Source organism: Schistocerca piceifrons, chromosome 3 (genome assembly GCF_021461385.2).
Source record: "Schistocerca piceifrons isolate TAMUIC-IGC-003096 chromosome 3, iqSchPice1.1, whole genome shotgun sequence".
In the NCBI taxonomy this organism is placed as follows: Eukaryota; Metazoa; Arthropoda; class Insecta; order Orthoptera; family Acrididae; genus Schistocerca; species Schistocerca piceifrons.
The window spans coordinates 135,344,560-135,357,411 of record NC_060140.1 but is presented as its reverse complement, the minus strand read 5'-3'; the positions used below and the strand labels follow the sequence as shown (position 1 = coordinate 135,357,411).

At 43.0% G+C, this 12,852-nt stretch overlaps 1 protein-coding gene across 1 annotated transcript in view; it reads left to right on the top strand.

The window, feature by feature from the left end:
- LOC124788311 (spondin-1) overlaps positions 1-12,852 on the top strand; it is a 214,498-nt gene that overhangs the window by 192,935 nt on the left and 8,711 nt on the right. The window contains exon 10 of the mRNA XM_047255546.1: positions 10,702-10,933. Within this exon, the coding sequence (XP_047111502.1) occupies positions 10,702-10,933 (232 nt within the window). The remainder of the gene's footprint in view (positions 1-10,701; positions 10,934-12,852) is intronic.

The window sequence follows — 12,852 nt, the reverse complement described above, 5'->3', positions numbered from 1 at the left end:
ATCGTTCTTGCGAAACACAACTAGCTTTTTATACTCATGAAGTAATGAGTGCTATCGACAGGGGTTGTCAAATTGATTCCATATTTTTGGATTTCCAGAAGGCTTTCGACACCGTTCCTCACAAGCATTTTCTAACCAAACTGCGTGCCTACGGTGTATCGCGTCAGTTGTACGACTGGATTCGTGGTTTCGTGTCAGAAAGGTCACATTCGTAGTAATAGACGGAAAGTCATCGAGTAAAACAGAAATAATATCCGGCGTTCCTCAAGGAAGTGTTATAGGCCCTCTATTGTTCCTAATCTATATTTACGACATAGGAGACAATCTCAGTAGTCGTCTTAGATTGTTTGCACATGATGCTGTCATTTACCGTCGTGTAAAGTCTTCAGATGACCAAAACGAATTGCAAAATGATTTAGATAAGGTATCTGTATGGTGCAAAAAGTGGCAATTGACCCTGAATAAAGAATAGTGTGAAGTTATTCGCATGAGTACTAAAAAAAATCCGCTAAATTTCGATTACGCGATAAGTCACACAAATCTGAAGGCCGTAAATGCAACTAAATACTTAGGGATTACAATTACATATACCCTAAATTGGAACGATCACATAGATAATGTTGTGGGTAGAGCCAACCAAAGACTGCGATTCATTGGCAGAACACTTAGAACGTCCAGCAGGTCTAATAAAGAGACTGCTTACACACGCTTGTCCGCCATAATCTGGAGTATTGCTGTGCGGTGTGGGATCCGCTTCAGATGGTTTTGTATCCCACTTGGAAGGCAGCGCGTGGGTCTGTTCCTGAAAACTTAAACGTTGACCGAATGAAGGAAGTGAGTAGGAGCAGGTGAGGTAAAACACGTCGGTACTGCAAGTAAGTAAAAGGGGTTTACTAGTGTATAAACATAGGCAACCTGATTACATGACTTTGTACAGATGAGCACATAGGTGCGAAGCCTTAGACCCGTCGTAAGTAGTGCAAAGTCTCTATACCAAGCGAAGCTGGAGCAAAGTGTCCCGGCCGTCTGCTCTTAAGAACTGTGCGAAAGTGGGGCGGCGCTCGTAGAGCTGCACAGCGTCAGCTAGAGGCGCTGTGGTCGGCGAAGATCTTCCACTCTCGTAGTGCCAACCTACCAATGGGCACCTACGCTGTGACATCGTAGTTATCGATACCACAGATTGGACTGACGGATGACATCGAAAAAGTACAAAGGAGGGCAGCTCGTTTTGTATTATCGTGAAGTATGGGAGATAGTGCCACAGACGTGACACATCAATTGGAGTGGCAATCATTAAAACAAAGGCGTTTTTCGTTGCGATGGGATCTTCTCATGAAGTTTCAAATCAGCAGTTTTCTCCTCCGATTGCGAAAACATTCTGTTGACACCCACTTACATAGGGAAAACTGATCATTACGATAAAATAAGAGAAATCAGGGCTCGCACAGAAAAAATTAAGTACTCGTTTTTCCCGCGTGCCGTCCAATAGTGGAACTGTAGAGAGACAGTTTGAAGGTGGTTCATTGAACCCTCTGCCAGGCACTTTATTGTGAATAGCAGAGTAATCACGTAGATGTAGATGCCCAAAGGAGTCTGCTTCAGGTTGCCCACAGTGGACTTAAATTGAGCAGCCAAATCCTCTTAGCAGGTATCTTTATCTATCAATCTTCTATAAAGGCTTAGACCTCTGGGCTGTTCCTTTGAACACTCTCATGAATGCAGCTTAGCTTCTTCTCTTCTGCAGTGTCATCTCTGGACCGGCCGGAGTGGCTGAGCAGTTCTAGGCGCTACAGTGTGGAACCGCGCGACCGCTGGTTCGAATCCTGCCTCGGGCTTGAATGTGTGTGATGTCCTTAGGTTAGTTAGGTTTAAGTAGTTCTAAGTTCTAGGGGACTGATGACCTCAGAAGTTAAGTCCCATAGTGCTCAGAGCCATTTTGTCATCTCTGGTGTTAACCTCAAACACACAAAAAGTGGCCACATTAGTATGTTGAAAGAAAACATATCATTCCAACAACAGGCATTGACGTCTAGTGTTGTTGTAGCTTGCCTATGTTGTGGTTCATGAGATGAACATTAATTATGCTTGCATACAGCACCATGTTGTCCACATACAGTAGAAACTGGAAGTAAAGATGTGTTGGCAATCAGCTGGGCACAGAGTGAACAACAATGTATCAACCATCAGACCTTGTGGGACCCCAAATAGGATCCACTGCACCGAGGACTGAAGGCGAGTTCATGGATAGATGCCATATATACTCATGGTGTCATTGTCCAAAGACCTTGCTGTGGTCTTGCCTGATGTGCCTTACACGGGCTTCCTGCAGTCATCGTTCTCTGCGAAACAAAACTGCAACATCTCCGCTTACCATGAGTCTTTCTCTTTTCTTATTGAAGCAATTATGGTGCTGATAGATCTTTACAGTTTCTAGGAACAAATAGGTATGATGATTCCTTTCCACAGATAGAACTGTACTCCAAGATACGACACTTGTAATGTGTTCTGAGGAGCGTACTCCACGAAAGACATGAAAATGTGATGAAACCCAACACATGGAAAAGAAGAAACCCTGAGACCGTCTTTCTGCCATACATCATCAGGGTGATACACTTTGAAAACATAGTATAAAAATAGTACAGGAACTGACTAAGACAATCAATGAGTATCTCAGACCAGCTAAAGACAAATTGGACCCTCTCACATCACGAGACACTTTCTGAATGGCATGCCATTGCAGCAAAGTCTATGTTGGAATAACAAGACCATAAACTCAACTGCACGCTATGATAGATGAAGGAATCAGCCAGTGTTGAGCAGCCATTGAAAAATGCAGACTGTTTATAAAATTTGCAAAAACCCAATTTCCATTTGTTGAGAGAAATTAGAATTACCTGTTTGTCCTGAAAAACCATCAAGGTCTGCAAGCAAGACAACTTCAATAAGACAGACAAAAGCCTTATGTTAGGTGAATATTGGATTCCTAGCTTACAGAGAACAATGACTACAGGTAGCTAGTGAGAAGATGTGGTGGTGATGACCAGAGAAAGGCCTTCAAATAATGCTGCCACAAATTATGTGACCTCGATCTGTGGCTGAATTGTGTCTGTTGTGAGCAGTGGAGGATAATTCTTTGAGAATGCCAGCCACACATGCTGGGAAAACCTCAAATTACCAAACACTAGCCAAATAAATTGAAACAAGTGTCTCCAAGCAATACAACAAGAACTAGATATGAAAATTTCACATTGATGATACTGGTACTGTCAAGGTATTATGATCTCAGAATAGAATGGATAGTAGGAATTTTGAGATGTGGTAATAAGGTGAACAAACTGACAATAACATTTTTGGTGGAGAGGCAAGTCCATTGTTAATCAGTGTTGCACATGCTGCAGCTGAAACAGGACTAAACAATGATTTTTGTGCTGAATGTTTCACATGTTCACCTGTTTTCTTTTTCTTGTATGTTGTCTTAATATTTTGACCTCTACATACCTGCTACAGCCAAAATTCTCTCTAGTCTGTTTTATATATTTTAGTCTTGGTCAACCTATACTAGTCTTCCCCACTATTGTGCCTCCCAGCATCTTGCTAACTACTCTAGGATGCCATAGCAGATGCCCTACCTACCACTGTCTTCTTCTGGTAAACTCTTCTGTAGATTTCTTCCCTAGTGTTTTCAGTACTTTATTTGTCCACTTAATTTTTCACGTTCTAAACTGGCTCTCCACTTCAGCTGCTTCCAGTTTCTTCATTCCGGATTCCTAGTGTTCTACATTTCATTTTGATGCAATTCTGTGTTTCTGTTGAATATTATCAGGAACTTTTTCCTTATTACTAAATCAATATCTGATCAACAAGACCTTTTTACACCCAGCCAGAAGGCCTGTGTCATTTGTGAACCTTAGCATTGCTGTCTGTCCCCATTACACTTCTATTCCTCTTCCAACAGTTTCTTTCACTTCATTAGTTTTCCAGTAGTAGTGATAACCTGCAACCCTGTATACGATTATTAACCTGGTTATAGACTGATGCTCCTCAGCAGCTCCAACTTCGTAGCCTCTTGCTGAAAACTGTTTATATTTTGAACTACATTGAGGAATAACAGATCCAACACCATTATTTAAGGTTCACTTATTTGCACATTTAATCTGATTAAATCGCACTTGAGCTATAACTGGTCTTCCCTACATATGTCATGTAATTAGCAGTTCATTGGTGAAAACTTTGTTAATAACTCTCATCTGCAGATATGTCTGCCTGTGTGTGTATACGTGCGGATGGATATGTGTGTGTGTGCGAGTGTATACCTGTCCTTTTTTCCCCGTAAGGTAAGTCTTTCCACTCCCGGGATTGGAATGACTCCCTACCCTCGCCCTTAAAATCCACATCCTTTCGTCTTTCCCTCTCCTTCACTCTTTCCTGACGAAGCAACCTTGGGTTGCGAAAGTTTGAAATTTGTGGGTGTGTTTTTTATTATTTTTATTGTCTCTATCAACATACCAACGCTTTCGTTTGGTAAGTTACAGCTTCTTTGTTTTTAGATATAATTTTCCCATGTGTATATGAATTTTGTGTTTGTTTGTGTGTCTATCGACATGCCAGCACTTTCGTTTGGTAAGTCACATCATCTTTGTTTTTAGATATATTTTTCCCACGTGGAATGTTTCCCTCTATTTTATATATAGGCCCTATATAAACAAAGATGATGTGACTTACCAAACGAAAGCACTGGCATGTTGGTAGATGCACAAACAAACACAAACATACACACAAAATTCAAGCTTTCGCAACAAACTGTTGCCTCATCAGGAAAGAGGGAAGGAGAGGGAAAGACGAAAGGATGTGGGTTTTAAGGGAGAGGTTAAGGAGTCATTCCAATCCCGGGAGCAAAAAGACTTACCTTAGGGGGGAAAAAAGGAAAAAAGGACGGGTATACACTCGCGCACACACACACACATATCCATCCACACAAATACAGACACAATATATATATAAAAACAAAGATGAGGTGACTTACCGAACAAAAGCGCTGGCAGGTCGATAGACACACAAACAAACACAAACATACACACAAAATTCAAGCTTTCGCAACAAACTGTTGCCTCATCAGGAAAGAGGGAAGGAGAGGGGAAGACGAAAGGAAGTGGGTTTTAAGGGAGAGGGTAAGGAGTCATTCCAATCCCGGGAGCGGAAAGACTTACCTTAGGGGGAAAAAAGGACAGGTATACACTCGCACACACGCACATATCCATCCACACATACAGACACAAGCAGACATATTTAAAGACAAAGAGTTTGGGCAGAGATGTCAGTCGAGGCAGAAGTGTAGAGGCAAAGAAGTTGTTGAAAGACAGGTGAGGTATGAGTGGCGGCAACTTGAAATTAGCGGAGATTGAGGCCTGGCGGATGACGAGAAGAGAGGATATACTGAAGGGCAAGTTCCCATCTCCGGAGTTCGGATAGGTTGGTGTTGGTGGGAAGTATCCAGATAACCCGGACGGTGTAACACTGTGCCAAGATGTGCTGGCTGTGCACCAAGGCATGTTTAGCCACAGGGTGATCCTCATTACCAACAAACACTGTCTGCCTGTGTCCATTCATGCGAATGGACAGCTTGTTGCTGGTCATTCCCACATAGAATGCATCACAGTGTAGGCAGGTCAGTTGGTAAATCACGTGGGTGCTTTCACACGTGGCTCTGCCTCTGATCGTGTACACCTTCCGGGTTACAGGACTGGAGTAGGTGGTGGTGGGAGGGTGCATGGGACAGGTTTTGCATCGGGGGCGGTTATAAGGATAGGAGCCAGAGGGTAGGGAAGGTGGTTTGGGGATTTCATAGGGATGAACTAACTACTCCAGTCCTGTAACCCGGAAGGTGTACACGATCAGAGGCAGAGCACACAAACCCAGTCTCTCCCATCTACTCAATCTCCCACTTCCAGCTCCACTCCCTCCAAAACCTCAAAATTCCGATCAACACAATCTGGAACCACAACACCCTAATTCAGTAGTTAACCTTTCCTCCAAACCTCTCTCCCAATCTGAAACCTCTGTCCTATCCAAAGGCCTCACCTTCAGCCCCACTCCCAGATTCAACCAAACAGCCCTCGTCAAAGACTTACTGTCCTACACTCGTACTCTCTGCTGGAAGTATCACTTTGCCACGAAGAAAAATGATCCTAATCCTACTCCTAATGATCCGACTCCTCAAGACACCATCCAAATTGAACCCTGCCTGGAACAGTTCCGTCCTCCGTCACAGCGGGACCCACCTCCTCTTCCTCAAAATCACCCTCTCCAAACCTTCCAGGAATTTCTGACTTCCAGCCTTGCATCTCAATCCTTCTTAAAAAACCTTAATCCTACACCCAACATCACCACTGCTGAAGCCCAGGCTATCCGTGATCTGAAGGCTGACCGATCCATCGTCATTCTTCCGGCGGACAAGGGTTCCACGACCGTGGTACTTGATCGTCGGGAGTATGTGGCTGAGGGACTGCGTCAGCTTTCAGACAACACCACATACAAAGTTTGCCAAGGCAACCCCATTCCCGATGTCCAGGCGGAGCTTCAAGGAATCCTCAGAACCTTAGGCCCCCTGCAAAACCTTTCACCTGACTCCATCAACCTCCTGACCCCACCGACACCCCGCACCCCTACCTTCTACCTTCTTCCTAAAATCCACAAACCCAATCATCCCGGCCGCCCCATTGTAGCTGGTTACCAAGCCCCCACAGAACGTATCTCTGCCTACGTAGATCAACACCTTCAACCCATTACATGCAGTCTCCCATCCTTCATCAAGGACACCAACCACTTCCTTGAACGCCTGGAATCCTTACCCAATCTGTTACCCCCGGAAACCATCCTTGTAACCATTGATGCCACGTCCTTATACACAAATATTCCGCACGTCCAGGGCCTCGCTGCGATGGAGCATTTCCTTTCACGCCGATCACCTGCCACCCTACCTAAAACCTCTTTCCTCATCACCTTAGCCAGCTTCATCCTGACCCACAACTTCTTCACTTTTGAGGGCCAGACATACCAACAATTAAAGGGAACAGCCATGGGCACCAGGATGGCCCCCTCGTACGCCAACCTATTCATGGGTCGCTTAGAGGAAGCCTTCTTGGTTACCCAAGTCTGCCAACCCAAAGTTTGGTACAGATTTATTGATGACATCTTCATGATCTGGACTCACAGTGAAGAAGAACTCCAGAATTTCCTCTCCAACCTCAACTCCTTTGGTTCCATCAGTTTCACCTGGTCCTACTCCAAATCCCATGCCACTTTCCTTGACGTTGACCTCCACCTGTCCAATGGCCAACTTCACACGTCCGTCCACATCAAACCCACCAACAAGCAACAGTACCTCCATTATGACAGCTGCCACCCATTCCACATCAAACGATCCCTTCCCTACAGCCTAGGTCTTCGTGGCAAACGAATCTGCTCCAGTCCGGAATCCCTGAATCATTACACCAACAACCTGAAAACAGCTTTCGCATCCCGCAACTACCCTCCCGACCTGGTACAGAAGCAAATAACCAGAGCCACTTCCTCGTCCCCTCAAACCCAGAATCCCCCACAGAAGAACCACAAAAGTGCCCCACTTGTGACAGGATACTTTCCGGGACTGGACCAGACTCTGAATGTGACTCTCCAGCAGGGATACGACTTCCTCAAATCCTGCCCTGAAATGAGATCCATCCTTCATGAAATCCTCCCCACTCCACCAAGAGCGTCTTTCCGCCGTCCACCTAATCTTCGTAACCTGTTAGTTCATCCCTATGAAATCCCCAAACCACCTTCCCTACCCTCTGGCTCCTATCCTTGTAACCGCCCCCGATGCAAAACCTGTCCCATGCACCCTCCCACCACCACCTACTCCAGTCCTGTAACCCGGAAGGTGTACGCGATCAGAGGCAGAGCCACGTGTGAAAGCACCCACGTGATTTACCAACTGACCTGCCTACACTGTGATGCATTCTATGTGGGAATGACCAGCAACAAACTGTCCATTCGCATGAATGGACACAGGCAGACAGTGTTTGTTGGTAATGAGGATCACCCTGTGGCTAAACATGCCTTGGTGCACAGCCAGCACATCTTGGCACAGTGTTATACCGTCCGGGTTATCTGGATACTTCCCACCAACACCAACCTATCCGAACTCCGGAGATGGGAACTTGCCCTTCAGTATATCCTCTCCTCTCGTCATCCGCCAGGCCTCAATCTCCGCTAATTTCAAGTTGCCGCCACTCATACCTCACCTGTCTTTCAACAACTTCTTTGCCTCTACACTTCTGCCTCGACTGACATCTCTGCCCAAACTCTTTGTCTTTAAATATGTCTGCTTGTGTCTGTATGTGTGGATGGATATGTGCGTGTGTGCGAGTGTATACCTGTCCTTTTTCCCCCTAAGGTAAGTCTTTCCGCTCCCGGGATTGGAATGACTCCTTACCCTCTCCCTTAAAACCCACTTCCTTTCATCTTCCCCTCTCCTTCCCTCTTTCCTGATGAGGCAACAGTTTGTTGCGAAAGCTTGAATTTTGTGTGTATGTTTGTGTTTGTTTGTGTGTCTATCGACCTGCCAGCGCTTTTGTTCGGTAAGTCACCTCATCTTTGTTTTTATATATAATTTTTCCCATGTGGAATGTTTCCTTCCATTATATATATATATATATATATATATATATATATATATATATATATATATATATATATATATATATATAGTATATGTGTGGATGGATATGTGTGTGTGTGTGTGTGTGTGTGCGAGTGTATACCTGTCCTTTTTTCCCCCTAAGGTAAGTCTTTCCGCTCCCGGGATTGGAATGACTCCTTACCCTCTCCCTTAAAACCCACATCCTTTCGTCTTTCCCTCTCCTTCCCTTTTTCCTGATGAGGCAACAGTTTGTTGCGAAAGCTTGAATTTTGTGTGTATGTATGTGTCCGTTTGTGTTTCTATCGACCTGCCAGTGCTTTTGTATGGTAAGTCACATCATCTTTTTATATATATATATATATATATATAAACAAAGGCCTCCTTTACATATGTCTGCTTGTGTCTGTAAATGTGCGGATGGATGTGCGAGTGTATACCTGTCCTTTTTTCCCCCTAAGGTAAGTCTTTCCACTCCCGGGATTGGAATGACTCCTTACCCTCTCCCTTAAAACCCACATCCTTTTGTATTTCCCTCTCCTTCTCTCTTTCCTGATGAAGCAACCGTGGGTTGCGAAAGCTTGAATTTTGCGTGTGTGTTTGCGTTTATTTGTGTGTCTATCAACATACCAACGCTTTTGTTTGGTAAGTTACATCATCTTTGTATATATATATATATATATATATATATATATATATATATATATATATATATATATATATATATATATAAAAAAAGAAAGATGATGAAACTTACCAAACAAAAGCGCTGGCAGGTCGATAGACACACAAGCAAACACAAACATACACACAAAATTCTAGCTTTCGCAACCAATGGTTGCCTCGTCAGGAAAGAGGGAAGGAGAAGGAAAGACAAAAGGATATGGGTTTTAAGGGAGAGGGTAAGGAGTCATTCCAATCCCGGGAGCGGAAAGACTTACCTTAGGGGGAAAAAAGGACAGGTATACACTCGCACACACACACATATCCATCCACACATACACAGACACAAGCAGACATTTGTAAAGGCAAAGAGTTTGCCCAAACTCTTTGCCTTTACAAATGTCTGCTTGTGTCTGTGTATGTGTGGATGGATATGTGTGTGTGTGCGAGTGTATACCTGTCTTTTTTTCCCCCTAAGGTAAGTCTTTCCGCTCCCGGGATTGGAATGACTCCTTACCCTCTCCCTTAAAACCCATATCCTTTTGTCTTTCCTTCTCCTTCCCTCTTTCCTGACGAGGCAACCATTGGTTGCGAAAGCTAGAATTTTGTGTGTATGTTTGTGTTTGCTTGTGTGTCTATCGACCTGCCAGCGCTTTTGTTTGGTAAGTTTCATCATCTTTCTTTTTAGATATATTTTTCCCACGTGGAATGTTTCCCTCTATTATATTCAATCATCATATATATATATATATATATTAAATTCAGTGCATTAGTGTTTGTAAAATGATTGTTTCATATAGTGTTCATTAAAAAAAAATGACGATCATTACACTTGGGACCTGTGGAATGGTACATTATCTTATTTGTTTGAGTTGTAAATATTTGTCATGTATTATTGTTTAACTGACATGTTCTACATCCTGAAGGACCTCCTTACTATGGATCAATTGGAATGAAAGTAAATCTGATCTAATCTAATCTAACAGATCACTTCATCTAGGGCTCATCAGAATTGAAGCAAAATAACAGACTTCATGCTTGTGCATAGTACATTTTTTATGGTGGTTATACTCTTTCCCATCACTTCCTTTGCTTCAGCTGCCAACAGTCTCACTTGCTGCTGAAAACCCAGTACTTATTTCTCACCTTTTCATCTGGTTTCTCTGTTCTCTTGGTAATTTGTCTTGTTATCTCAACTCCGCCTACTTCTACAGAATGTTTCACCACAGTGAAATCAACAGAAACTACAAAAGTTACTTTATAATCAGATTTGTGTCACATTGCCTCAAAAATACAATAATTTATGAAAGCTGATATTCAGGTGCTAGGTAATGATGATAATTCTCTGTTTTCTTACACAGGGGTGGCCTTGAAGAAGATGGTTTCTTTGTTGAGGACAATGGTGCAATCTGTGGGACAACAGAGTGGGGTCCATGGTCGGAGTGTTCAGTTTCTTGTGGAATAGGTTTCACCATGAGAACAAGAAAATTCCTGGACAGAATGGGTCGCAAGAAATGTCCACATGTATCATTGGTGGAGAAAGACAAATGCATGCTTCCTGAGTGCACTGGTCCACCACCTCCACCTGAAGTTGTAAGTATTCAGCGTTCGCCTGTAGTTCTGCCTCCCTGTAAGGTAAAACCCAATCTCAAAGAAGATTGATTGGAGTAAAGCAGTTTTACACATTACTGATGTTATTGTAAAATTGTAGTCTTGTAGTGCCAGGCTGTTAAGTTTTCCTGTAAAACCTGTCTACGATCTGGTCTACTTGTCATAACTCCTTTTCTCTCTTTTATGTATAAATATGGCTCTTTCACATTTTTAACCTCAAAATTTAGCTGTGCAATATACATATAAATGTGAGCACACAGTATATGATTTCAGCTGATAGGATTCAATTTTACTTCCCTGATAATACTTACAACATCAGCATCCAAAAATTAATTTTTCTTATTTTCAGTTTTGATGGACGCTGTTGTACTAAAACTTGAAATATGTGCTCAATTTTTAAATACTGTTTGTACACTGAAGCGCCAAAGAAACTGGTATAGGCATGCATATTCAAATTCAGAGAAATGTAAATAAGCAGAATACGGTGCTGCGGCTGGAATTGTCTATATAAGACAACAAGTGTATGACGCAATTGATGATTGGTTACTGCTGCTAAAATGCAGGTTATCAAGTTTAAATGAGGTTGAATGTGGTGTTATAGTCGGTTCATGAGCGATGGGACACAGCATCTCTGAGGTAGCGATTAAGTGCAGATTTTCCCATGCAACCATTTCAGAGAGTACCATGAATATCAGGAATCCAGTAAAACATCAAATCTCTGACACTGCTGTGGCTGGAAAGAGATCCTGCAAGAACAAGGCCAATGATGACTGAAGAGAATCATTCAACATGACAGAATTGCAACCCTTCTGCAAATTGCTGCAGATTTCAATGTTGAGCCATCAACAAGTGTCAACATGTGAACCATTCCATGAAACATTATCGGGATGGGCTTTCGAAGTCAAAGGCCCATTCATGTACCCTCGATGACTGCACAATTTTTACGCCTTGCCTGGGCCCACCAACAATGACATTGAACTGTTGAACTGGAAACATGTTGCTTGGTCATACGTCTCATTTCAAATTGTATTGGGTGAATGGATGTGTACAGACATGGAACAACCTCGACTCCATAGGCCTCCCTGCATGTTAATAGGGGACTGTTCAAGCTGGTGGAGGATAGGTATGTCTCTGACAGGTGACAGGTACGTAAGCATCCTGTCTGATCACCTGGATACATTCATGTTCATTGTGCATTCCAACGGACTTGGGTAATCCCAGCAGGACAATGCGACATCCCACACACCCAGAATTGCTACAGAGTGGCTCCAGGAACACTCTTCTTAGTTTAAACACTTCCGCTGGCCACCAAATTCCCCAGGTACGAACATTATTGAGCATATCTGGGATGCATTGCAAAGTGCTGTTCAGAAGAGAGCTCCACCCCCTCGTACTCTCATGGATTTATGGAGAGCCCTGTAGGATTCATGATCTCCAACATTAGTCAAATCTGTGCCACATCGTGTTGCAGCACGTCTGCATTCTCACGGGGGCCCTATGCAATATTAGGCAGGTGTATTAGTTTCTTTGGCTCTTCAATATAATATTGTAAACTGTTGCAAAGGAAAGATGAGTTGATCACAGTGCAGGCTGATATAATAAACATACGACCTTAGTAAAAACAGATTAGCATAGCACAAAGACAATCTCCATTCTATCAGTAGGATTTGCCATTTTGATTTGACCCCTCTTGTGATGTCCTGTGGTACTGGTATGCAAGGATTTCAATATGTATCAGGACTGCAGACATGTTCCTGCAAAAGAAACAAACAATTAATTAAAAACTTTATATTTTTGAGATGATAGTCAAAACTTTATGATCATCCCTTTTATTCTCTTCACAATTTCCTCCTCCCTCCCTATTTTTTAACCTGTAATTGATTCATCATCATTGTCATTTA